The 27,496-nt window shown below is 41.6% G+C and overlaps 1 protein-coding gene across 3 annotated transcripts in view; it reads left to right on the forward strand.

The window, feature by feature from the left end:
- The window catches only part of ELMOD1 (ELMO domain containing 1), a 420,914-nt gene that overhangs the window by 339,706 nt on the left and 53,712 nt on the right, over nt 1–27,496 (forward strand). For 2 of the 3 annotated variants that reach the window (XM_078657035.1, XM_078657034.1), the window contains exons 8-9: nt 2,132–2,200; nt 8,694–8,717. In XM_078657035.1, coding sequence (XP_078513161.1) covers nt 2,132–2,200; nt 8,694–8,717 — 93 coding nt within the window. The remainder of the gene's footprint in view (nt 1–2,131; nt 2,201–8,693; nt 8,718–27,496) is intronic. The other variant, XM_078657036.1, reaches the window with a different exon arrangement.

The following is a 27,496-nucleotide window of genomic DNA, read 5'->3' on the forward strand; positions in this document are numbered from 1 at the left end:
GGTAGCAGCCGCATGTGGCTGTCAGTCATGGCTCATTATAAACAGTGTTTATTACAAACCACGACTGACAGCTCTGGCGTTGAGGGCAAGGCTGAAAATGAATTAAAATTGAAAATGAAAAATAAAAATGCACTAACCTCCGCTGCTTTGCCTCCTCCGGCCCTCGTGAGCTCCTTGGCACTCAGACTGCAGCAATGGAATTCTCCAAAAATCCCAACGCTGCTGTCATGGTGCAGATGAGCAGCATGAGAGCAGCACCAGCATTGGCTAGAGCAGGCTGCCTCAATGCTCCTTTGCGGTAATGGGGGCATGTGTCTGCTCTCCACCTCGCTGTCTTAGACTGCTGTGTGGAGAGGTTTACACTGCGCATGTCAGGCTGGCCGTTGCATGACAGCCAGCCAAAATTACGTGCACAGTGTAAACAGGTTGAGTGAGCACCACTCCCATGCTGCCAGTCTGCAGAAGTGGCCCGCCCCCAAACACGGCTCGGCTAGAGAAAGGGAAAAATAAAATAGTAATACATTTATTTTATTACCATTTTTTTTCACCTTTGCAACGGCGCTGGCAGCAGGGGGGTTGATGTCCTTCTGCCCTAATGGAGGGGCTACCGCTGCTTGCCAATTAAATATGCGACAATGGGTCAGATGTATTAAAGGATTTTAGTCATTTTGTGTCAATGGGAAAATGTTTTCCCAAATATGACTCTATGAATTTCCTTTGATACCTGGAGAAAAAGAGCTACATTTCTAAAATATATTTAAAGCTGATATGTGAGTGATAAATCATTTAGTGTAATGGAGATTTATTATTAATATTATGGTCTTAGTGTCTGGGACATTGCAGCTATAGCGGATGGAGGCCGTTGAAATTGGCAAAGCCTTTATTACATTACTGCTGGCAAACCTGTATGATGCACTGAGGTGATCACTTCTAGCACTCTTGATTATGGTGGCCACTAATTTAATGTCTGGTGTAGTCACTCTTAGAACACTACCAATATTAGTAGCTGGGGATGACTTCGATTAAACTTAAGTAGCTCCTATTACAGAAAAGGTTGGAGTCCCCTGATAGATTATCTGACTTTGGAAACCTGTTTGTGGTGTTTGTTGACACACTCCGAATTTTCCTTGAGATTGAGGCAAAAACACCTTGGTGAACTACAGGCCTTTCTTGTTAATGGGTTGGTGGCAAATAAAAAGCTTTAGATAAATGGATAATTGTGTATGCGCAGAACTGGTAGCACGGTGGGCTATTGTATCCTGAAGCTTTGCGGCTTATTAAGCAATGTCTCAAGCACTTGTTACTAGCCTCTCAGTAAACAAGAATACCATCTTCACCAGTGCTTAATTTGTAAAAACAAATAAGTGCCAGGGCCCTCGTCAGGAGGCCACCGCAGTTTGCACCACACATTACCACTGTACTTACATGCCTATTAACCATCACACTGCTTCACGTTTGATAATGCAGACTGTTCTAGGCCTTCAAAGCTTTATGAATGGCTTGGGGGGCAGGTATTTAGTTGTTTTTAATGTATATTAAATGAACTAAAAACTGTTTGTTCTGCTCATCTTTAAATACACAAACAGCGCCACCATAAGGCAGCTATCATAAGTGCAGGTTCCAGAAATTAAGTGACAATGCCGAGCACCGGAAACCACCAGCTCAAATTAGGCACTCATCTGCACAGGCAATTCAGTTGGGCTACTATCCTGATGTAGGCAGTTTCCATGTAGGATTGTAAAAGAAAAACATCATGCAACATATCAGGACGCCCCAGGAAAAATTTGTTTTCAAAGTTGCCTGTCATGATACAACAGAGAATAACCCCATTCTGTTTGCTTTGTGATTGTCATTCTGGGACATATTAACCTAAAGTAGCATGTATTTACCAAACATTAAAACAGGACAGAGAGAGCAGTGCAAAATTGCATGATGTCGTGAGAGTGCCCACGCATATGTTAGTAAATATATCCATCTGTGTTAATGCCCCATGCACAACCTGAGCTGTAGTTGTCTGTGGTTCCAGGTTTCTGGAAAGATTCTAGACAGACACCTGTCAATTCAAGGGCAGTGGACGGCTCCAGTTTGGCTTCTGCCGTTTACAGTGATGTGTTTCTGTTTGTCTCTGCAGATATTTTGCTGAACGGGATACTGCTTCTGCCTTGCAAGTCCTGTCTGATTCTCTTCAGCCAAAATGCAGGTAATTTTTTAAACCTGATCTATGTATTTTAAATTAAATGCAGCACCAGCAGATTCGGTTATGTTTTTGTTAAGACTTAGGGCCAGATGTACAACACATCTTACTATGTACAAACCCTATTTTGAAAGTAGGTAACCTATTCCCCACTTGTAAAATAGGGTTTGCGAGTTGCTATTAGGAAGGGGCGAATGCAAAGGCCTTCCCTTCTTCATAGTGAGCCCGCAAGGGGATGTACGATTGTTTTGCAACCGGAATGCGGTTGCAAAACAATCACAGTTTACAGCCTACTTCAAGTAGGTGGTAAGCCAGTTGTAAATGGGAAGAAGTCTGCTCTTAAAAAATTATACTGGAACGTTACATTTTTGTTTTTGAAACCCATCCCATTTTCCTTCAAGGAAATTGGACTGCATTTTAAAAAAAAGTTGCTTTATTTAAAAATCAAACACAGACATGGGGGTCTGCTGTTCCTAGGGGGCCACCATCCCTGTGTTACTGCCCATTCCCAATGGGTCGTAAATTGCAACCGGCCTCATGAATATTGATCTGAGACACATTAGTACATTTCCTTTTGCCAGTCGCTAAAATTCTCATATTGCGAGTCATAAAAGAAAATGGTCAGACATGTGGCCCTTAGTGCCTTCTGTCTACCTCGGGAATGCTTATGTACATCCCTCCTCTACTCTGTAATACCTATTTTTTACTGCAGATGCAACTTAGGCTCCGTTTGAAAGTTGGGCAAATAGGGTGGGTATTTACTGCATATGGTAAATAGTATTTCCCCATGATGGGGTATTTACTACAAGTCTCAAATACCTCCTAATCTGAGTTTTCAACTTGAAATGAGGCATAAGATGCAAAAACATCTGAATTGCGCAGGTTTTGTCATTTTTTTCATGGCCTTACCCACAATAAGGACCATATGTATGGCCAAGTCATGTAGTTCAGCACAGCAAGTAGAGCAGCATAAGCAGGTCACCTTGCTGCACTGGGTGACAGGGAAAGGGCAGCAATTCATTGTATTTAAGTCAATTTATTTATTTAAAACATTTATAAAGCGCCTGAATGGGGTATCTCCGCGCTGAGGACAACAAGCGATACAACACAGAGAAAGAATAGGAGCTAAAAAAGATGAATCTGAAGCTTTTTCCTGAATGCCAAATAGTTGGTATTCAGGCGAAGATCCAAAGGCAGCTGATTCCATAGCCAAGGGGCTATGTAAGTAAAGGATTTTCCTCCCAGTCTGGATAGCTTAATTCGAGGAACGACGAGTAGGCCTTTTCCCTCAGAACGAAGTGTGCAAGATGGGATATATTTGATAAATTTTTCAGCCAAATAGGTAGGAGCCATCTGATTGAGGCCTTTGAACACAAGGCAGCACACTTTAACATGAATTCTCTTCCAAATAGGAAGCCAGTGTAAGTTATGTAGTAGGGGAAGAGATGGGGCTCGTCTGGGTGCACTGGTCACCAGACATGCAGCAGTATTTTGCACTACCTGCAAGCTTTGTAAGTCAGAATCTTTGGCCGAAATCAGCAAAGCATTACTATAATCCAAGCGACTAAGAACTAAGGCATGGATTAGTGTTTTACGAGTACTAATTGGAAGGAAATGAAAGATCTTACGAAGCAAACTCAGCGCATAGAAGCAGGATTTTTTAATAGTTGCTATATGATCTTCCAGGTTAAGATCTCTGTTTACTAGGACCCCTAGGTTTTTAACAACTGTCTTGGGTGTGGGAGCTGTACCTAGTTCTTCTGGCCACCAACTAGGAGACCACCTAGTAACAGCATCCTTAAAGAGCATGATTTCCGTATTACTGCGTTTAACTGCAGGAAGTTATTCTTCATCCAGGAGGTAATCGTTTTCATGCCTTCCAAGAATGCGTTCTGGATGTTGGGGGTATATTTATTATATTTGTAAGATCAATTGCGTGTCGTCCGCTAAGGAAATTGGGGAAAACCCAATTTTTCTAAGAAGTGCTGCTAAGGGGGCGACATACACATTGAATAAAGACAGGCTAAGACAATAGCCCTGAGGTACCCCTTTCATGACATGGCTGATCTTAGATTTAAAAGGGCCTAGGTTCACTATTTGTGTCCTATCTGTCAGGAAATCTTGTATCCAGTTCAAGGCAGTGTCCTGGACACCTGTAGAGTGTAATCTTTCCAATAGTATTTTGTGAGAGATAGTATCGAATGCGGCAGATAGGTCAAGCAGCACAAGAATTACTGCCTGACCTGCATCTGCCAGCATTCGAATGTCATCCGTTACCTTGACCAAAGCAAGCTCGGTACTATATCTAGGACGAAAACCAGACTGGGAATAGTCCATACAGGTGTTGGATTCCAGATAAGCTGAAAGATGCGTGTTAACATGTTTCTCTAGCAGTTTACTGTATAGAGGTAGCAGAGAAATAGGACGATAATTAGTTATGATGTCCGAGGCCAATTTGGTGTTTTTACGTATGAGCATAATTTGAGCAACTTTCCATGCTTTGGGAAGTTTGCCTTCTTTAATGGAATGGTTGAAAATGGAACTGAGAGGTTCTGCCAATTCAACAGCTAATTATTTAGCGAATTTAGCGCATTCCTGTCTTTTCGGCTGCTCTGGCGCCCCTTTGGATGCCCAGCACCAACGCAGACACCCTTCCACCATGGTGCAAGGGTGCCTGCATTGTAAGGAGGATTCTTTTTGTGCAGGAATAGGCATTTACTGCACAAAAACAATCCCCTGAAGCATTTTCCTATTTCTATGTGTGCTGCACTACGCAGCACACGTAGAAAGAGAAGGAGAAAAAAACACATTTCTCCTCGTTACGCCTCACCTGGGGAGGCACAGGTTTTTGGCCCACGTCAAAGTTCATGGATATTACATGGGAACACCCATGCAACGCTATGGTAACGCCTCCCTGGCACAGAGTAATGCAACGGAGAGGGATTAGCGCTGCATTGCATTTCTCGAGATTTATGAAGCCACTCATGGCTATGCACGTGGTCTTGCGTGGCATGATAAATCTAATTTTCTAGTTTGCGCCACTCTTGCCCCTAAATGTCAGTAGTCGTGGGTCTGAGTACAAATAGGGTCCAGTAGGAGGTGATAATTATTGCACCTAATACAAATCTGAAACCGAGGTTTTCGGAATTTATTGAATGCAATAACTTTTGCATATTCTTGGTTTTGGAAAGTAAGGTGGATTTTGTTGTTTAAAGGCCCATAAACTACGTGTCTTGATAAATACTAGGCCTTGGACCTGCTGAAACGTAATGGAGGTGCAATCTTTACTTTACCGCATCTGGTAATTACAGACTGCGATAAACACAGTACTTTTACAGCTGCAGTTTCTGCGCAAACTAGTGTTTGCCTAGGGATATCAATGTAACTGTAAACTTGGAATCAGGCCCCAATTGACACAAAACTAGTAATTTCGATCCTGGGGTGAACACCCTGTTTGTACAGAGAACAGAATGTAACCCTTAACTCGTGACTAGGACCCAAATGTGCAATACACCTGTGTAACTGTTCTTTAAAAATTCAAGTTTACTTGTACACGTCTTGTTTTTTATTCTGAATTTATGCTACTGCCTGAACAAGTAAAAAAGGATTCTGCCAAATTAAGAGCTACTTCACCGAATTTAGTTGACCAGAGGCAATTAAAAAAGTTCCAAAGGCCAAATGCCTTCTTTGTGTAAACGTTTTAAACATCTTAATAATGTATTAGAAAGCAGTGTGCAATCCTCTTTTCTTTTCTTCTTGAACCTTGCAGTGCAAACACTGTTGCCTAAGATCCAACTATTGGGAGGTTTCAGTCTTTGTGAATATCTAGAAACTTGAACAGGCTTCAGAAGTCATAGAATACCTGGAATCCATAAGTCTGTCTCAGCAAACATTCTCTCCCACCCATTGAGGCTGGCCACACATTGGACCTGTTTTCATCTGTAGCTTGTCCTTCTCAGGTTTAGTAGTTGAACAATACTCCTGGGCAGATTAACCCCTAATCACTTTTAAGACAAAAAAGGAATGTATTCACACGAGTGGGAAAATCACAACCCATGACACCCCTATTCCTTGGAACTGTAAGACTTACTCGGCAAGACACATAGCAGCACGGCCATCGAGTGAGGGTCTGGCATTCCAGATGCCATCTGGGTGACGGGGCAGGTTTTGCGCATCCTGAGTGGAAGAATTAGAATTAGTTTGTGCTACTACAAGTCACAGTTGCCTGGTGACTTCCTGTGCTGAAGGGCTTGGACCACTTTTGAGTAGTGCGTTCATCGCTCGGTCTCCACACTCCCATTTTTAGACAAGGTCATAGAAAGTTGCATAGCTTCCCAACCTGCTTCACACATTCGAACAAACAACCTCGGAGACGCTCTCCAATCAGGTTGCCGCCATGGCCACAGTCCAGAAATTGGTATCCTCCATATAGTCAATAACTCACTTAGAATCCTTGACTCTGGTAACTCTTGCCGCCTGGTCCTCCTGGACTTGTCTGCTCCATTGGGCACTGTCAACATTCTGGACCTCCTTCGCACTCTTGAACAATGCATGGTATGTGGAGGCACAGTCCTCAACTGGTTCTCATACCTAACCATCTGTTGCCAAAATGTGAAAATGGGCAACTCATTCTCGAGACCGCTCAGCGTGCATCAAGGGGTCCCTCAAGGCTCGTTCCTTCCCCCAACCCTCTTTAACCTCTATCTAGCATCACTATGTGCAATTCTCGAAACTCTGTGATATTCTTTCACCTCTATGCTGACGACACTCAAATGTACATGGCAATCTCATCCCCTGAATGCATTGCGCTCCTTTCAATCACACTCCTAAAGATTCACAATTGGATGTCTAAATCCCATTTAGAACTCAACCCAATTTCAACAGAATTGCTTTAGATTTCACCTCTGAAAGCAAAAACTCAATTACAGGAATGGATGGCTAACTTTCCCGCTCTGGGTGACTGCCCAGCCATTGTCCGGAGTGCTAGATCACTTGGTATCATTCTTGACAATCAAAAAACAGTAGAACTGCATTACTGTGCCCATCCCAACTTGTGTGACTGACAGACACGCTGGATGCACAGCATAACAATGTGTATGTCACAAGAGAAATAGCCCTGTAGTAGTATCCGAGTTCCCTCTGTGGTTAGCACAGGGTGTGATGTGAAAAAGAAGGTAATATCTCTGTTCCTGTTGGGATGTATAGGAATGTGTCTAATTTCCATGGTAAATGCCTGAGGGTTCACACAGACTAATATAGTATTAGCTAGGAACACCACAGAGATACAATTGGAACCTCGAAAAACACCCTTTGGTCTTATCCCATTATACAAGAACTGTATGCCTGTAGCTGTAGGAGCAAATCATTGACTCTTGAGAACTGGAGGATATTTTTTGAGTACTACTTCCTTTCCCCATTTAGGGCCCAATTCACAAAGTGATCGGTGCACCTTAATTCAACTAAGGTGCTACAGTGCTTGGCTGGCGTTGAAATTTGGTTAACTCCCTCAAATCTGTGATTTTGTGTCTATTCACACATATTTCCAAGGTAGACTCCCACCCTGGGTACTTTCGTGGGCATGGCAAAAGTCTTTCAGGTTGGAATCAAGTTGAAACAGCTCCATAATTGGTGGGTGTGTAGGGGAATGAGTTTTTGTTTGTGAACTAATCCTTGTGGAGAAGAAAAGAAAGTGCAAACATACTTCTGCTAAATATTTCCAAATGCATAATTGTAACCATGTATATTTAAAACTTGTTAATGTTTACACTTCGGAGTGTGCCTATAAATCTGGGACTATTGAAGTAATACTGGAATTCTTCAAAGATTCCCCAAAATGTGTAAAGCTGCTCCAAATGCAGAATAAACTATAGTTCAAGATTTATGTTTTGTGATTTGGGAACTTAGTTTCTTCACTCTAATCTTCTCTTTTGATAAAGAGGAGAAATGCCTCTATGGCAAGCATCCCATTGCTGCCACCACAAATGAGATTTGTGGTCAATACTACAGAGTGGTCCTGTGTGGTCCTGTGAGCTTCAGCCTGATTTCCACAGGAAGTAGTTTTTGTTATCATATCCTCTCACTGGAGACCGTAAATTTGAATATTTTCTGATATGCTTGCTGAGCCACACAGACCGATTCTACTAGGTAAGTCAGATTATTTCGCAAAACCAACAAGTTCCCTCGTCTTGCTATTATGAAAAGTGTCTTGTCAACTACAATGGAGGCTTCTGATAAGCAGCTGGAGGTAGTTTGTGTACGAGGATAAGAGTTAAACAGTCTAATCAATGACTAATATTGTTGCTGTTTGTTTCAAATTCATCCAAAATGTTATATACAGTAACCAGCAAAAGCTGTCTGCAGATGCAATGTGTTTGATGCAGTAATGCTTGTATTATTATTATTATTTATTATTTGAAGGATGCTTGTATTTTTATTTATTATTTGAAGGATAAACGTTTTAATTTGTCATTTCACTATTATTTTTTCTTTTACATTCAAGGGAATTCACTAAGGAGGAGCTCAGGTATTCTATGTTTTCATTCATTTTAAGTTAACTTACTTTCATCCTAATTTTGTTAAAAACTACCAAATACCAACAAACTAAAATGCATTACTTAGAATGGTTTGCGTCTAGTTGTTCAACTTTTCAAGAACAAATTAATGGAAACTGAGAAAAATTATTTTATACTTTTTATCCACCTACCCATAACAAGAATCCATTAGCAACACTAGCAAATTTAAAAGTGCAGAGATCATATCCACCTTTTTTCTTAGCAAACCTATACATCAATAAAGACATTCACATTTTCCTAGTGTCACCAAAGGACAAAATTGACTAATTAAAAAAAGTATTATATTCATGTGAATTAAAATGGACAGGACAGTAGAGGAGGACAATAGGCTAGTAACACACTAATGGAAGAATATAAGAGCATGTGGTGTGAGCCATTATGCATGTTTAATGCACCAAGTGTTAGACAATTTATTATGAACATTGATTTCTTTTGCATACTATGTCATTTTGTACAGTGTGTGTGTAAGGCCCAAGTGCAAAATATTTCAGAAACAAATTTAGAAATACAGATTGTTCCACTGTTCCACATTGCTCCTGTCATCTTCAACTTTTACATGGAGCCTCTTGGTGCTCTACTCATAGATGACAGCATGAAGATTCACTAACATTCTGATGATACACAACTTCTCTTGAAAGCCTCCTCTGCTTCAGACATCCAGCGCCTCAAACACAGCCTGCACATCATCCTGGCCTGGATGTCTAGTGCCTACCTCAAGCTCAACCTAAACAAGATAGAATTCCTGGTATTTGCTACGAGAAACAGACAAGAAACAGTACAAATCTGACTCACTGATATGAATGCTAATGGCTTCAAACCCCAGCTTTTACCATACACTAATCTCACCATCAAGGAACATATTTTCAAAAAACAAACAAAGAGAGTCTGGTACCAACTCTCTCTTCTATATAAAGAGAAACAGTTTCTTCCAGAAAGTGACTTCAAAACTGCTGTTCATGACCAAGTACTTGTGACCCTGCTTGATGGCCTCCCTGACTCCACACTGGGAACCCTTAAGGGAATACTACACACCGCACCACATTTAAGCCAGGGCCTGAAAAACGGATCACTGACAGAACATCGACGGACAAAATATCAACCTACAGAAAAATCGACGCAGGAATATCGAAGGCAAGAATATCGACATCCTAGCTACAACATGGTAAGTACGAAAATATCGAAACCAAAATATAATAAAGAGTTAAAAATATCGTAATTAAAAATATCATTTTTTTTATAAAAAAGTGTCAATTAAAGTAAATAATACTTATAAACAAAATAAACATAGGTAAAAATATTTACTAATGTTTAAAATTAACAAATAATATATATACAATAATATAACATTAATTAAACATATACATAAAATATATAATATATACTTACTTAATAATACGTTTTAATAACTATTTTAATAACTTATAAATTATTAAAAAATATTATAAGTTACAAATACATCTACACACATAAACCAATAACATAAATAAAAAGTAAATAATTATATTTAATAAATTAAAAAAATTAAATATACTTTCAATATTTTTAAAATTAATTATATACTACATTATCAAAAATAATAAACAAAATATTAAATAGATACATAAATAAAACTACTATTCAAAGTCCCAAAAAAACTACAGTAATAATAACGTTGGATAGCATAACACTTAAAATTACTATTCCAACCTCAGAAAATGCAACAGTAGGGAAAGCGTTGGATAGCGTAGGGGTAAAAATTACTTTTCCAACTCCAGAGGGTGCAACAGTACGGAAAATGTTGGATAGCGTAGGGGTAAAAATTAGTATTCCAACTCCAGAGGGTGCAGCAGTAGGGAAAGCATTGGATAGCGTAGGGGTAAAAATTACTATTCCACCTCCAGAGAGTGAAACAGTAGGGAAAGCGTTGGATAGCGTAAGGGTAAAAATTACTATTCCAACTCCAGAGGGTGCAACAGTAGGGAAAGCGTTGGATGGAATAGGGGTAAAAATTACTATTCCAACTCCAGAGGGTGCAACAGTAGGGAAAACATTGGAAAGCGTAGGCTTAAAAATTACTATTCCAACTCCAGAGAGTGAAACAGTAGGGGAAAACATTGGATTGCGTAGGGGTAAAAATGACTATTCCCACGCCAGAGAATGCAATAGTAGGGAAAGCGTTGGATAGCAAAGGTGTAAAAATTACTATTCCAACTCCAGAGAGTGAAACAGTAGGGAAAACATTGGATAGCGTAGGGGTAAAAATTACTATTCCCACTCCAGAGAGTGCAACTGTAGGGAAAGCATTGGATAGCATAACATTTAAATATAACATACTTATAAATAATGTTTGTATTTAAAATAATATATAATGTAATATTTAAATAACTACATCATTTACAAATACCCATTAATAATTATTAAAAACATAATTACAATTGATTAATGTATTAACAATAAATTAACAATGAATACCAACAAATATTAATTAATAATTATTAGTCACCAAATAATAAATATTGAACAATAAAATGTTTTTCATTACAAGAAAAATATTAATTATTGAAAATTAATTAAAAATGTAAAAATATAAACAAAATTTTTTTTCATACAAAAAAATACTTTTTATGAAACAATGATTACTAATTAATTAAAAATAATTTACAATTAAAAAAATAATTATCAATTAAAATAATGAATTGCCAATTAATAATTCATTAAAAATAAAATAATCATCAATACCATTAAATAAAAATAAATCATTACTTAATTGCAATTAAATTACCTCCCACCCAATTCCTCTATTAACCCACAACCTGCTACAGAAATAAACACAAACATTTATTAAAATGTAATTCCTAAAAATTAATCATTAATTTAGTATATTTAATTTACTTCCCACCCTAATCCCCTATAAACCTACAACCCGCTCGGGTACTAAAACATAAAATTGACAAAAAATAACATTATTAATATATAAAAATAGTACAAATATCATTTGAAACAAGTAATATACTTAACAAAAAACATATAACACATACATAATAAATACATAATAAAATACATAACAATGATACAAATATCGATATTAGTAACATCAAGATTAGTTACATCGATATATATGCTATAGATATTGCTAACTTCGATATTACTTACATCGATATAAAAAAAAAATGATATTACTTACCTTAAGGTCGATATTCTGTCCAACGATATTCTTGACCTCGATATTCTGTACCGTCGATATTTCCAACTTGATATTTTGTAGGTCGATATTTAAAACTCGATATTTAGACTGTGCACCCTGAAAAACATATGATCTCTTTGCCAGCCAGCAGCATCGTTAAAATCAGCTGCTTCATGTAACAGCCATCACGACCGGCACCCCTGCTTATCTTACAAAACATCTCAAGACCCCAGCAGAATGAGACTAAGGGCCTCTTCACAAAGGGAGTTACGTGTAAAAAAGTTATGAGTGCAGAGTCTCCGCACTTGGGGCAGAATCTCCATACTGTGTACTCTCTGCAGTGCGCTGTATTGAGATTCTGCCACAAATGTGGAGGCAGCAGGCCTTTTCTATCTAAGCACCCAAGATCTGGAACAACTTCCCTGTATCTATAAGGACTGCCTCAAACCTGCTCCAGTTTAGAAAAGAGTTGGAGACTAAGTATAATTTCTTTCTGAAAGGAAGGGAAGGATGGATTTGTATGGATTGCCAAGAGAAAGAAGTTCCAAAATGTGGATACACTCCCATTGAAACGATTTTGTTTCAGTTGGACACCTGAACAAGATTGTCAGAGCTGCATAGGTGGTGTCAGAGAGCTCAAGTTTCTAAGCTAAGTAGTCAAGGGATCGAAGGGCATTAGTTTGTGAACTAAACAAATAAGTGTGTAAATAAATCTGGCCTGAAATGGGAGCCAACTAAGGGTGATCAACATGGGGGTAATGTGGTCAAAGCAGTCAGTTCTAGAGATCATTCAGGCTGAAGTATGAAGTAAGGCTCTAAAGCAGGAGAGGAGCAAGGGGAATGCTGGGAATACCAGTAATAATGGAATTGCCTTACTCAAATCCCAGGAGAACCATAGATTGGACAACTACCTCGAAGCATTGGTCTGGTAAAAAGTAATTGATAAGTCTCAACTGGTAACTTTCATTGTGTGCCATGTTACTGATCAGTTTGCTAAGGTTGAGGCTGGATGTCTAGAAGAAATGACAAGGGATGTTGATAGATGAAGTACAAGCTAGGATGTCAGTTTTGAACCTGGGTGGAAGAGATCTTGAAATGAGCGGGAAGAGCATAAGCTAGGATGGAGCATCGAAGGCATCCGTGTTGTATAAGGATGGTGCTAAATAGAGCTATCTACGTTGGCCCTAAATATTCGTCAGCAAATACTTATGATTCAGGAAAGGGCCCATAGTTCAAGATTGAAAAATATCGGTGTGCTTTTGGTTAAAGCTGTAATCACCCTCGGATCAGCATTTCTCTTGTAGGAAAACGTGTAATAGTTGATTTATAAATGCAAATGCAAATACCACAGCACAGAACAGTGCTTCGGCACAGATTGGCTGGCAGCTCTTTTACGATGATAGTTATTTGTTCAATTAAATTCAGACAGATGGTCTGTGTATCATGCCAACTGTTCCAAAGAAGTAAATCACTCTTAGATGCGTCCATGTTTTGAAAAAACTTCCCCATTTTAATGTGGTTGCATTTTCAGGAACATACTGATCGTACGTTTGCAAAATAATGGCTCGTGCTACAGAATAATTATAGAATCGGATAACTGGAGAAAGAAAATGATGTCAAGAAGTATAAAGGAACGATACCAAAAGCTTATTTTATTATTTGTTTTGCACAGTCATTTATGCGAAGCCCACCATCTTTGGGTAAACATAGAAAATGTGCACCAACCCAAAAAATATTCTATAACATTTTATTGTTTGCTTTTTGTGAATTCATGTTGAGACGCTGAGAAATCACACTACTGGATATTATGACATTTTTCACAAGTTTCTAAATAGAAAAAAATATGAAACATTTTCATATAAGTTCTGTAAATTATATAGGTAATAAACAATCACTGTTCCGCAATCTGCTTCAAGACAGGTCCTCAATCTGCTTCAAGACAGGTCCTTTCTTTTTCTTAGCAACTGTAAATGTTATTAAATGATAAATATTTTTGATCTAATTGAGCATTTTTTAAATTATTTGTGAGTTATACAACGTAGTTATCTGAGGGCACTGCATATCCAGATTCATCCGGATTAGAGTCTAGTTGCATAGCAAAATCAAGAAATAAACCTTCTGACAAACCTGGAGCTACCCCCTATCGGCAACTCTGCCCCCAGAGACCAGCTACGACTGGAACTAGAGAAACTCCTTGTGTTGATTGAGCACCTCCAGGCCTATGACCATAAGGCCTACAATATGAGAGCATGTGACAAGTGTGATAAGTCGAGAACGCTGTTGGCTTGTTTGACCAGGTCAGATTGGTAAAGCTCCCGGATCCTTCAGATGCACACTTCCGATGATAGGATAGTGTATATTCCAACTGACATTAACAAGGTCTTCACGAGGTACTATGCCCAGCTCTCTATCAAGCAAGATGGGGCCAACCTATGTATGATGATGTTCTAGCAACAGGGACACACAGAGTCCCTGTTGGGGTGGTAACCACTATAGGGTGTGAAATAATGGTCCAAGAAGTAAGAGAAGCCATCAAAACGATGGCCTGAGGCAGGATCTCTGGCACAGACGGCCTTCCCATATAATATTATTTAACGTATGTGGATGTCCTAGCCCCAGCAATGACCAAATTGTTTAACGCCGCTAGGGATGCCAGTTCCCTTGCTTCGAAACTCAGCGAGGCTCTATTAGTTCCCCCTTCTTAAGAAGGATAAACCTGAGGGGTTGGTTACCTTATATAGAGCTCTCTCTACACCGAATGTTGATTATAAGCTATTGAGCAAAATCCTAGTAAACAGGTCACTTCCCCATGTCCAAGACCTTTTGCATGAAGACCAAACGGGATTAATCCCTATTCAAAATACTGCAAGCAATGCCCGTCCATTGGTACGAGCTATGCACTCTACGTGAACCGAACACCTGAAACCCCTTGTCATGGCTTTTGACATTGAAAAGGCCTTCGATTCACTGCGCTGGAACTATCTGTATGCTGCAGTCACTGGGGTGGGAGTAGGTAGTGGCTTCCTGGGCTGATAGCGTGTAATATAAGAGCGACCATTGCCTCCGTGAATCCCTCTATACAATTGTAGTTCTTCCTCCCTCTCTCCATGATGGGAAGAGTTGCTTTCTCAAAGATGACATTTCTACCCAAGTTGCTCTACCTTTTTACTATGATAGAGCGCGCAGGTCACCCGACTATAATTTTACCATATGCACATTGGGCCCATAAATTTTCAATTTACCATATTTATTAATCGGGTAACCTTACACTCTACTACCAGTAACCCTGTTCCTTCCTATTGTATTTCAAATGTACCCGACTTACCAATCCACCGCTACGGGTACCTATGACCACAATGGATCAGGGAGCTAGCTGTAAAAGAAAGGCAGGCATCCAAATACCTTTTCTATATTTTCACTCATATAATAACCACAAACTCGGGGAGTTTTTAAAACCTTTATCTAAAATTCGTCAGTTTCATTAAGCCAATGAACTGTCAATAACTAAAATTATAAAGAGCATGTATCCATATAGGAAATAAATCAGGCCAACCATTTAGAATTCTAAAGGAAGGTAAAAACAGGGAACATGCTAGTAAGAATTTTCAGGAATTTAGACTAGTCAGGAGTGACTAAAGGACGGGGAAAGATAAGGAACATGCTAGAATGTACCCCTTCAAAAGTGGGCACAGTACGAGAATTTAGTCAGTCTATGGAGACTCGAAAAGTAACATGTGACTATAGGAAGGGTAAAAGTGGAACACGCTAATATTTCAGAGCAATCACTTCAATTAGCTAAAGGAAGGTAAAGAAAAGGAACATCTATTTCATAAGCTATATGCAGGAACGTACTTAAAAGATAAGGAATATTGGAACATGCTAATATAACAACTATGATGTATGACTTTGTCATTCGTCAGTGCATAGAAAGCATGGAAAATCAATATGCAAGAGTACGTCTTTATTAAAGCAAGGAAAAGAATGAAAGATGCAGAATAGATTTCCCAGCTCTATATTTACCTAGAACGGTGTGAGGACCAACCCTGGCCACGGGTCAGTTAAGGACAGGAGAAACCCCAAGGAAGGACAGTCGCCAGTAGGCCAGCAGGTGCAGAATGGACACCCCAGGACAGGACAGGAAGACCAGATTAGGATCAGGACAGGACCATCAAGGAAAGACCAGCACCCGCAGTTTGGTAGCAACGCCTGCGCTACACCCTCTCTGCAGCTATCAGTCAGAACCCCGATTGGGTTATCGAATTCCCCAGCAAAGTGCTTCGCCAGCACTTAAGGTTCTCAAAACCCCGCTTGGGTCTGTGGAAATTACGGACAGAGTGCTTCGCAGCTCTCTGTATCAGTCACCTATTGAGTGCGTTGGGTCAGTGACTGGTCAGCTATTCGGACAAGTCGGACAAATTCTCTAGCTAAACCTAGGCTAGTTATACTGTTTTTGGGTCAGTGTACCACCCCCCAAATGTTGCAAGTGTAAGAATCCCCAATTTCGATTGGTCCTCAGGTCAACACACCAACCAGGATTAACTTCTACAAGCCCCAATTTGCATCTTTTGGGACCGCCTATTGAATTTGGGGTTGCCATGACCTATTCTACAAAATACAATGGAGAATACAAAGATTATGTACAATTGTGTCAACTGCAGGACAGTTCAGCTTCTTCTACTAGATGAAGGTGCATCTTCCCAGGCGCATCTTGGCGGGGACCTCTGGGTTGGCGCACGTTCAATGTCATAGAGTTCATCCTCTGGCGGAAGACTGTCATGCGCAGAAAGGCTGTTCAATATGGAGTATTCCATCCCTCATGCCCAAGGATTACGATACATGAAAAGTAAAGGAAAACAATTTAGAACATAGAAATAAATGAATACACTGTACACCAGGAATCCCTATATGACTCCCTTTACTTTATTTTAACTATAGCATTAAGATTAGTGCAAAAACAAACAGCAATGCAGAAAGCGGCAGGGCAAGCTTCGGCATGTGAGAATACAAAGCAGCCATCTTAAGTCGAGTGCGCAAGCGCGAAAGGTTCCCACCAGAACTGCGAATACGTCACGTCACGTGAGTGTGACCGACGCATGCGCAGATGAAATTCCCGCTAAGCAGCGCCCATTTTAGTGGCAAGCGTATTAAGGTTAATAAACACATATGCAAGCTTCTCTAGGACACCCCGTGTAATGTAAAATGTGCAATATTAGTAACACGAACATTATTGGTTATATTTATTAACATTATTTGAGGTTCTTGATACAAGCAAGTCGCTTTACGTGCGAGTCCTTGCTCCATCAACTACACTGTTGGTCCGCCTTCCTTGGTCCTTTTTAAAGGAAATGGACGGCTTACTGACTCATCTTATCTGGGGTACTAAACACAGTCGCATAGCACTGGGTAAATTGTGCCTCCCTGTAGATGAGGTGGACTAGCAATCCCAGATATGGAGCTTAATAAACTAGCCTCACAATTGAAATGGATGGTGTATTGGCACAACCTCTGATGGTGCAGCAACACCGGGGGACGTTGATTCCTTTCGGCACATGCCACTCTGTTGGCATTACTCCTTATGCCTCATCCTCAGCCCTGAGTAGAACTCGAGGGACCCTTGTTGTCCTCCATTCGATTTGCATGGTCCCAGGTATTGTAATGCACCATCACAACACTTCCCTATGCTAAAGAGCTGCCCCTGTCGATGCCGCTCTACCTCCCACACACAGGGGACTGGACTACACAACTGGGAGTAAAGAGGTTTGGCGAGGATTGGAGGCTCATTTTCCAGTGGCCAATTGCCGGATTTCCCGGGCTTGGTGACTGGGTTTGACATGCCCCCACACTATTTTCTCCTCTACTGCACAGGGGTAGCCACTATCAAGTGGATGTTGGATAGAGAATTGCTGGAACTCTCCAAACACATTTGCCTTAAGACTATCAGCACTACAATGGGCCAGAAAAGAGCAATCACACTTCACTATAGATCACTACTCTCCCAAACTAAAGACAATCTCTCGCCATTTCAAAGACCATTTGGCGGTAGATATCGGGAGAGAATTGAGAGGCAAAGACTGGGTTAATGTCCTTAGGCATACCTCTCAAACCTCTCGAAATGATTGATTTAAATTAATACAATCCTATTATCTTCACAGAGTATACTTGACTTTTTAGTGGATCAACAGAATGTTTCCGGAGGCACAGGCCACCTGTCTTAAATGCATCAAGATGGGGCATACCTTTACCACATGGTTTGGGATTGCTCCATTCTTCTGGAATACTGGGTCAAAGTGATTGCCCCTATAAACACATCTGCCTGCCACAACCTGGATATGGCCGCAGCTGTCTGCATATTGGGACTGTTTCCTAAACCCCATAGTAAAACCATCACCTTCCAATTTTTGAACCTCGCTTTAATACTGGTCCACAGACATATTTCCATGTTCTGGAAATCCCCTACGGGCCCTCACACACCCTTGCAGGTCTCATGCTTCATCATTAGGCTTGCTCCTAGTTGGGCTGGTCCTGCAATGCCTGAGAGTACCCTTTATCACAGATCTTTTTCCAAAGCCATGATGTGAAGTGCAAGTTGAGGGCGCTTAATGTAAGGAAAGGTAGGTGTCGATGTAGTGGTTAGTGACTTAAAAAAGGCTAGGCAAGTCACAAATCAAATTTAAATCCATGAGTATGCCCGACTTATTAAAAACGTAATGTTACCAGTGGGGACCATGATTCCTGGTGACTTATAAGGGCAACATGTTTCATGTGGTCAATAAGTCAAGATGTGATCTAGGGCAATTCTTCAGGACCGTAACATTTAGAACTAATCTACACAGTGTCTGGGACAAAGGATGCAAAAAGTTGTGTCCAAACACTAAGTGCCCTATAAGTGCACCTGCAGAATGTAAAATCACTGACCCAATGAGGGAGATGTCATCACCTCCTCAAGAAAAATACTAAGATAAATGCTAACATTTTTTGTGTGGTCATCCATTGGAGAACTTCACCAACGACCTGCCCCTTCCCCATCTCAACTCCTGAGGCACTTGAGAAGGGGTAGGTCGTTGGTGAAGTTCTCCAAAGGAGGACCACGCTAAAACAAATTGCGTTAATATCAGTGTGTCTCTTGAGGAGGTGAGGCCATTAACCTCATTGGATCAGCTCCAACTTGTTAAATTATTGGGCAACGCTGATGAAAGTTAAGATTTATTAGTGAAGTGACATTTTTTACCATTATCTGATTTAGGTCGAGTTGCTTTCATTAAAATGTTGGTTCAACCACTATTCTTATTTTTATTTGCCAGTGTTCCATTTAAGCTTAGTAAGAGTTATGTTAATTAGGAAGCTTTTTATGGACGCATGAGCGTCCAAATTTCGAACTGAACATCTTAACGTGGCTTAACGCCGCCCTGCAAATATGGCACCCTTTCACTCTATACTTAGGAGCCTATTAGGATGGTGGGCGGATTGCCCCCACCGGGGTGGCGGTAGCTACCGCCGGCCCAGCGGTAGCTACTGCTGGCCCGGCGGGGGCAATCCGGGGGCAATCCGCCCGCCATCCTCAACAAAATGAACCCCCGCCACATTAGGATGGCTGGGGCTTCCGCGGCGGATGGAAAGTCCGCCGCATTTCCGCTGGTCGATTTCGCGACCGGTGGAAAAAAGTGCTTTTCTATGGTGGCGGTTTCTCACAGACACCGCCAACCATATTACGATGTGGGCGGTCCGATGCTTTGAGAAGCATGTGGTCTTTACTTTGGGGGCCTGTTGCTGGCCCACATGGTGAAGGCGAGGTAGGGGGTGCACATGGGGGGTACCTGTGGTACCCCCTGCATTTGCATACACAATGCGGCAGGCACCGCGCGATGCCTGCTGCTTTGTGTATGCAAATGCATAACATGCATTTTTAACATTGCGGCGGGTGCTGTTGCAAACACCACCCGCCGCAATGTTAAAAATGCATGGTGCGCCCGCCAGTGTGGCGGGTGCATCATAATGTACATGGCGGGACCGCCGCTCAGATCGCGGGAGGTCCCGTTTTCCACGAGGATGGCGGGCGGGCAAAGTCCGCCCACCATCCTAATGTGCCCCTTAGTGTGAAAGGGGTGGGCTATGGGTATTGTGGTGGGCGTTCCGCCGCAACACCCATTGATTTTGACACTAGCCCCTATTCACAAGGGTGGTGTAAATAGGAGGCAGCACCAAAGTGAAGACTAGGGAAAACCTGGTCTTAACATGACAAAACAATGGAAATGCATTATTGCTCCTCTTTTTCGTTGTTTCTATGTGTGCTGCATTGTGCAGCACACATAAAACCAGCAAAACGCCATGAATGAATGTTTATGTTTCATTAAAAAATTACGATTTGCAACTTCTATGTGTGCTGCACAATGCAGCAAACATAGAAGTTTCAAATCACCATTTGTGATTGTTTATGTGCAGGAAGGGACAACTTCCTGCACATAAACAACCATTCCCTCAACTCAGGCGCCCTTGACAATGCTGCAACAGTGCCTGTGTTGGCGCTAGGCAGCTTAATTTAGCGCCAGCGCTTGGGAAAATGCAGGGATGTGCAATATCTTTGTAACGGCAGAGCGTGGCATTAGCATTTTGTGCTTAACATCACCCTCCGCCATTCCCTTGTAAATATGACCCTGAGTTTTTTGCTAGATGGATGCTCTATTACACCCTCGGTTCCTGCACGAATGTTTTAATGTCCCTAATAAATGGTTTTGTCAGCGGAAGGAGATTGGTCCCACATTTTATTTACCTGCTCTGTTTTGCAAACATTCTGGGGCAAGATATTTCGATTTCTAAGCCAACAGCTAGTAAAAAAGGTGATACCAGATTAACTATTAGTACTTTTGGGCTATTGGGTAATAATGGGGCATTTTTGCGGAGTGGACAGATTGTATTTTTTTAGCTGTTTAGCTGATTCAAGTGCACAATCTCTCATTCTAAAATTTTGGAACTCGACAAGGGACCTCTTACTTACTCAATGGCAAGCTAAAATTAATAGGGTAAGATAATTGGAATATGCTTATGCTAAAAGGAACAGTCGAATGACGAAATCTGAGCAGCTGTGGCCCTTTTTCCGGCAGAATGGGGAGTTGGTGGTAAATAATGAAAACCCTTCAAAAAGCATTTTTTTTGCTTTAAAAATTGTGCCATGTTGCAGACATACATGCCCTAAGGGCATGTATGTCAGCAACATGTGCACCCATGCACAATTGAGGGGTGCAACAGGGTGTCAAAGTGACACCCTGCCACCCTTCAATGTTTCCCCCAATTACCGAATCGGTATTTACCGATTCGGTAATTGACATTGATTCCTATGGGCCTCAAGGCCCATAGGAATCAATGACAATTACAGACTCGGTAAATACCGATTCCTTAATTACCGAATCATACTGATTCGGTAATTAATTCAGTAAATATACCTACATCCCGATTGCCAGTTCTTAAATACCGAATCGGTATGATTCGGTATTTAAGAATCGGTAATCTGGGATTACCTACATCGGGCCCTTGGTAATTTAGGAGTATCTATTTATCCATGAACATCTTAACTAGACAGATTACAGCACATAATTCAGTTCAGAAAAATAAATCACAAACCAGCTTTTCAATAAACCTGATTCGAATATCTTATCTGATAGTATTAAGGTTCTCCTGCAGAACATGTTTTTTTAATGGAACCCGAGGTTTTCTCTTAATTTGGTATTTTAGTGGCAGATGCCAGTGCCTTCAGCCTAGAGGAACTGATAGTATATCAAAATACCACCAACAAAAATATTGCCCTACAAAACTATATATTCCATAATACCGAGTTACTACAATATTGTGATGGTACATATATTGGCAAGTAGAGAATTACTATTCTTACCTTCATATTGAGGTAAACTGAGATTATACATGTACTTAGGATATGTAGATGTGGAGTTAAAATAGTAAATCTATATTTAACTAAATAAACTTACCTTCACAGTATTGTATTAGTAAATATTCTGGATACAGTATTTTTGTAGGGCTATTTTTAAAACTAGATATTCTGATAGTTTTTTTAATAGAGTTTTATATAGTGTGAACTAGACTCGAGACATCAGGTATCAGAGTGCTTTACATGAGCACCAGTTTCGTTAAATTATGAGGACACATTAACTTTTTTTTTTTTGTTAGGCACGGGGAGATTAAGTGATTTGCCCAGAATAACAGGATCTTGAGCGTCATTGCCGAGACTCGAACCCGGTTCCCCAGTTTCGAGGTCGACTGCTCTAGCCGCCTCTCTCAGTGCACCAGAACACTTTTCCTGAATCACCAATGGAAGCACATGACTTCTTGTTGTTGATGCAAGGACTCTGTATGTACAGTGGCGTAGCTACAGAGGGTGCGGGGGGAGGGCGGACCGCCCCAGGCGGCACTGTTTTGGAGGCAGCAGCGGAGGCCGCGCGGCACTTGTGGTCCGTTGCTTGCAGCAGCCTTTATGATTTATTTGGGGACACCGGACACTCACTGTCTGACACTTTGTCAGTCAGTGTCCCCAGCCCCCAAATAAATTATAAAGGGGGCCGCAACGCCGGGCCACCAGTGCCACACCCGCGCCACAGCACAGTTTTAAGTGCAAGCAAACTTACCTGCTTGCAACTGCTGCCTGCCTGCAGCGCACGCACGCTGCACGCACGTTGCGCGGTGTTGGTGTGGTGCACGCGCGTCTGCAGAACACGTCCGTGGGTGGAATGCATGTGATGTAAGTCACTTCCCGCTACTGTTAGATATATATATTTTATTTACTGGCTAGATGCTAGTAGAGAGAGAGAGAAGGGGTGGTGGGTGGAGGGTGGAGGGATGTAGTTTGGGGGATGGGGTGAGGAGGCGAGCCTGGAATGGCGGGACAGTGGACTTGAGTGAGGTCTGCACACATGCCATCCGGGATTACTTAGAGGCACCTAGTGCAATCTACAAATAAAACACCAAGATGTTATGGAAGAATTAAAGACCCAGTAAGTAGGCGACCTTTTTTTTTTATTAATAATGTATGTTTAGAACATTCAATTTTCCTTTTGCACCTTTAAACAGTGCTTGACTGGGAACTGTCTAATTTTTACCAGGAGTGGGTATGTTTATTAAACTAGCAATGCTTTGCGTAGCTCAGGGTGAGTGGCTTACCCGCAGGACTGTTCTCTACATTTACACCCTGATGTACATTTTTTCCCGCAAAGTGGCAATATTTCTTCCCAGTGCTAGTTGGTGCTAAAATAGGATTTGCAGTTTCACCTCAAGTAAATTTTTTTACTGTTTTCCTCACGACTTTGAAACTTGATGGATTTGTACCAATATTTTCTTCTCCGAACATCATGCAGAAATTCTTGACCATAGTGTTAAATGGCATATGAAGAAAATATTGTGAGCTATGGGTTCCACCCCAGACCACTGAGAGAGAATCTTCCCTATGGTCGGTACCTCAGGATACGCAGGGACTGCAGCAGTGTCATTCACTACAAGAACCAGGCTGCAGACTTGACACAAAGACTTAAATCCAGAGGCTATCCAACAAAGATACTTGACAAGGGCAACAAGCGGGCCAGAAATCAACCCCGCGAGGCCCTTTTAGAGGAGACCATCAGGGAACCTGTGGAAATACCTTTAATATGTGTCACCACTTACAGTACCCTCTCAAACCAGATGAAGAAATCTGTAAACAAACACTGGAGAATAATCAGGAGCAACAGAAAAGATTGGCAGAAACCTCTTTTTTCCTTCAAAAAAGCAACCAGTCTCAAGGATACCCTGGTGAATACACGACCCAAGGTCGTTAACAATCCAAACTCTGGATCCATCACCAGTATATGGGGTCTTCCACCAATAGTAGGGCACTACCCATGCTCTGATTGTAGCGTGTGTCATTTGACAACCCACACAAAAGAACTCTCCTTAGAACCAGGGAAAACCTGGTTCCAGAAGAAACATACCAACTGTAACTCAATGAACGTTATATATCTTATCACCTGCATGTGTGGGAAAAGATATGTTGGAATGACGACTCGCAGAGTCAAACAACGCATTTGCGAACATCGGAGTAATATTAGATGCCGCAAAATCACTACCAAACTTAGCGAGCATTTCATCCAACATAACCACACACCAAATGACCTGAGCTGGACCATCATAGAGCAAATTGAATCAACAACCAATACTGCGAGTATATTGTTTGGAAAAGAACAACGCTGGGTGTACAGACTTGGCACACACCTAGTTGGCCTAAACGACCAGATCCCTTGGTCCACAGTACTGAAACGTTGATCTTCCATTTGTGTTTGTGGTAAACTTCTAACCTAATGGAAACACCTGACAATGCACATTGGACTGGGGCAGAGTACCAGTCCTTAGCCCCTATGCGGTGCCACACTTTGTAGTCAATTTAAGCAGCCACAGTAAGGTTCCAACTCCCTGTTGTCCTTCCTTTGAACAACCCTACCTCTCTCTCTCTTTGTTTGTATAAACTACTTCACTTGGGTCAATCATCGTTTAGGGTTAAAAATTATCCTAACTCCATTTGTCTCTGATGGTAATTATTATGCCAATATTGTCACCCTTTTCTCCCCAAACACGTGGATGAACCTTGGTTCCCTAGCAACCAATAGGCATTGCTGAACCCACTGCCAGGTCCGATCCACCCCAGTTTCCGACATAGCGAGCTTTGCCTCCCAAGCCTCGTTCACATGCCGGCCCGGGATTAGTCCCCTTCGGACCTTTTTTCAAGCCTCTTTCTGAGGATATTCTGACCCACCCCAGAGTCACATAGAACGAGCGAGCTTGACTTCCAAACCTCGTTCCGAAGTCGGCCCAGGATTGGTCGTTTCCGGACTCTCCTCCCAAGCCTCTTTCTGAGCGCAGCCCCGGATTGGCTGCCGATGCCCCGCCTATCCCGGCTCCCCACCGGCACTCCATATCAGCGTCCCCGGCGCCTCGACCCACATCCACGGGGTCCGGAGCAGGAGAAGCTAGGTGCCAAGAGGGTGCTAGGAGTTGCGGGCGTAAGAATCCTTCGCAGCAGTAACCTTGAGCTAAGTACAATGCCCTGTTTGTCACTACTGTCAGCCGTTATTTTACGAGCTTTTTCTTTCCTTCATTTTACCTCTAGGGTGTGCGATTTTCGCCTCCACCCCCTCCCGAGACCCATGGGGCGTGGATCTTTTACTGCACAAGTGAGATCTTTTAACCCAACTCTTGTGTGTCACCCTATACTTTTGGGAGTTAACACTTCAGGCCACCATCATTGGTCAATTGATCACTATCCACGAGTGCAGTAATATAGCCGCTCTGTCCTACGGCCTGCATTTCTTTCGCCATAGTGCATGCCCACATGCCTGTAAATGCCCGTTGGGCAACCATACAGCGCTTCTGACACTAAAATAGATTTATAGCACTGGTTCTATACCAATCTATGGCGTTCTTGAACACAGAGACTGTCAAGACAATCAAAAATGATCATACATTAACTATATGTTTTGTCCTACGTGTATGTCTTTAATTTCTTTCCCAGACTATACAGGTTCCTCTGAGTGGAGGTAATCCCCACAACTTGTGGTTTGTGTTTTGTTTTGCACCCTTTTTTACACATAGCACGAATTTTAACTTTCACGTCTTTTGGTCTGGGTGGGCCTTAGCACGCCCATACTGCCTAGGTACACGCTACACGGTCCTGACGAATGCCCACGTAATTCTTACACTTATAAAGGGCAGAAACATGTTGACCCCACTTTAAGTGGAAACTCCCATCATAATCAGTGGTAGTTCTTCCACACATACCTTTTAACCATGTCTAAACTGACCAGTAAATAAATCATTTTGGTTGGTACAGTATTAGACGTTTTTAACATCACTTTTTCACATCACTGTCAATAAATCCAGCTCCGCAGTAATCTGGCGTTGTAGCACACCAGGGAGGCATTCGGCTTCTCCTGGTGGGCCTGATGATGAAGCATGTCACCAACCAGGTTGGTGAGTGAGGGCTTCCTATAAAACCCTTGAAGGTTTCCAATGTGTCTACAAGAGGGTATCTTTATATAGTCTTTATTACAGTCTCTGCCTCTGTGTTCCACAGAGACATCGTTGCATATGACACTCTTCCTTTGTTTTGCATACTTAACCAGGGGGAATAAGAGTGCCTCTTACCCTCTCTCTCTCCAATTGTTTCATGATGTTCATCTGTAGATAACCAAATGTTATTGCCACTTCAGTTGGGACCTGATAGTTCACCTTTAATCCTGTGATTACTTGGTTCATACCTTACTTATAGTGCGAGATTAATATGAAGATTAGCTATTCAGAATTAAGTCAATAATTCAGGAGATTAGGACTCCACTTATGACGTACATGATGTGCCCCAGCGGCCCCCTCGGTGGGGGTCCCGAGCTTCAGGTCCCCCCCCTGGCACTATGTGCAGGGGGCAGCTACAGACCATAGAGATCCTGACTAGGTCTGGGGGCCTTGGTGTACTTTGCAGGGAGGCCCCCTCAAATTTTGTTACACCCCTGACCCACATAGTTTTTAAATCAGAACCATTTTGGGACTACATAAAAAAAGCTCTTTAGGAAATCTGATCAAATACAGCCTATTCGCAGTCTTCCGCATCATACCGTTCCCACTCAAACCAGCCCAACATTTCATAACATCAAAGGCTCTGTGCAGCCTTCCTGGCACTTAAGTGTTCATGCATGAAAGCTTTCACACACGTTCAAACAGGCAAGCTCAGACAAAATGTAAACACTAAAGCACAACAAACAATATTCTCCTTCAAAAACATACTCAGGCTAAACTAAATCACTGGAGCTGTAAAACAATTCCACATCTTCATAGCAATTCTCAAGTTCAGATATCCTGGCTACGTCTGACAGGTACTACACCTATGGTGCAAACGTAGATATGAACCAATGCAGTGCTGTACAAGATGTGGGATTTACATTAGACAATGTAGAGGGTCCGAGGGCAAGGCTGCTGGGGTGAGATTTAGAGGAAGGGTCAAGGCAGCAAGAAGTTGTAAGTATGTGTGCAGATATGGGTGTGGAATGGGAATGAGTGTGGGTGGTAACTCTTCAGTGATAATCTTTTTACTGTGGCCCTAAACCACCTTGGGTTAAGTTGCTGCTTAAAAAAGATAGGTTTTCAGCTGCTTGTGGAAGATGAGACGATATGGAGCATAGAAAATGTGAACTGGATGTTGTTTCAAATAATTGGAGCAAGGTACTTGACATCTTGATTTATATTTCATGTATTTCCTGATTTCCAGTGTGACATAGCTGCAACTGCATGTTGTGCATCCCCCTCGCCCCCAATGGTCTTAATGTGGTTGCCAGGAGAAGTAGGGTGTCAAAGTTCAATGTATGTGAATGTCTCTATGGGTGTGTGAGTATGTGAGTGTCTGTCTGGGTCTGAGGGTATACAACGTTTACAACGCAATTTTTACAACGCACTACCATTACAACGAAACTTTTACAACGCAAAATACATTACAACGCATGCATTTACAACGCAGTCATTACAACGCTTGACACTACAACGCACACCACT

This window comes from Lissotriton helveticus, chromosome 8 (genome assembly GCF_964261635.1).
Source record: "Lissotriton helveticus chromosome 8, aLisHel1.1, whole genome shotgun sequence".
Classification (NCBI taxonomy): domain Eukaryota; kingdom Metazoa; phylum Chordata; class Amphibia; order Caudata; family Salamandridae; genus Lissotriton; species Lissotriton helveticus.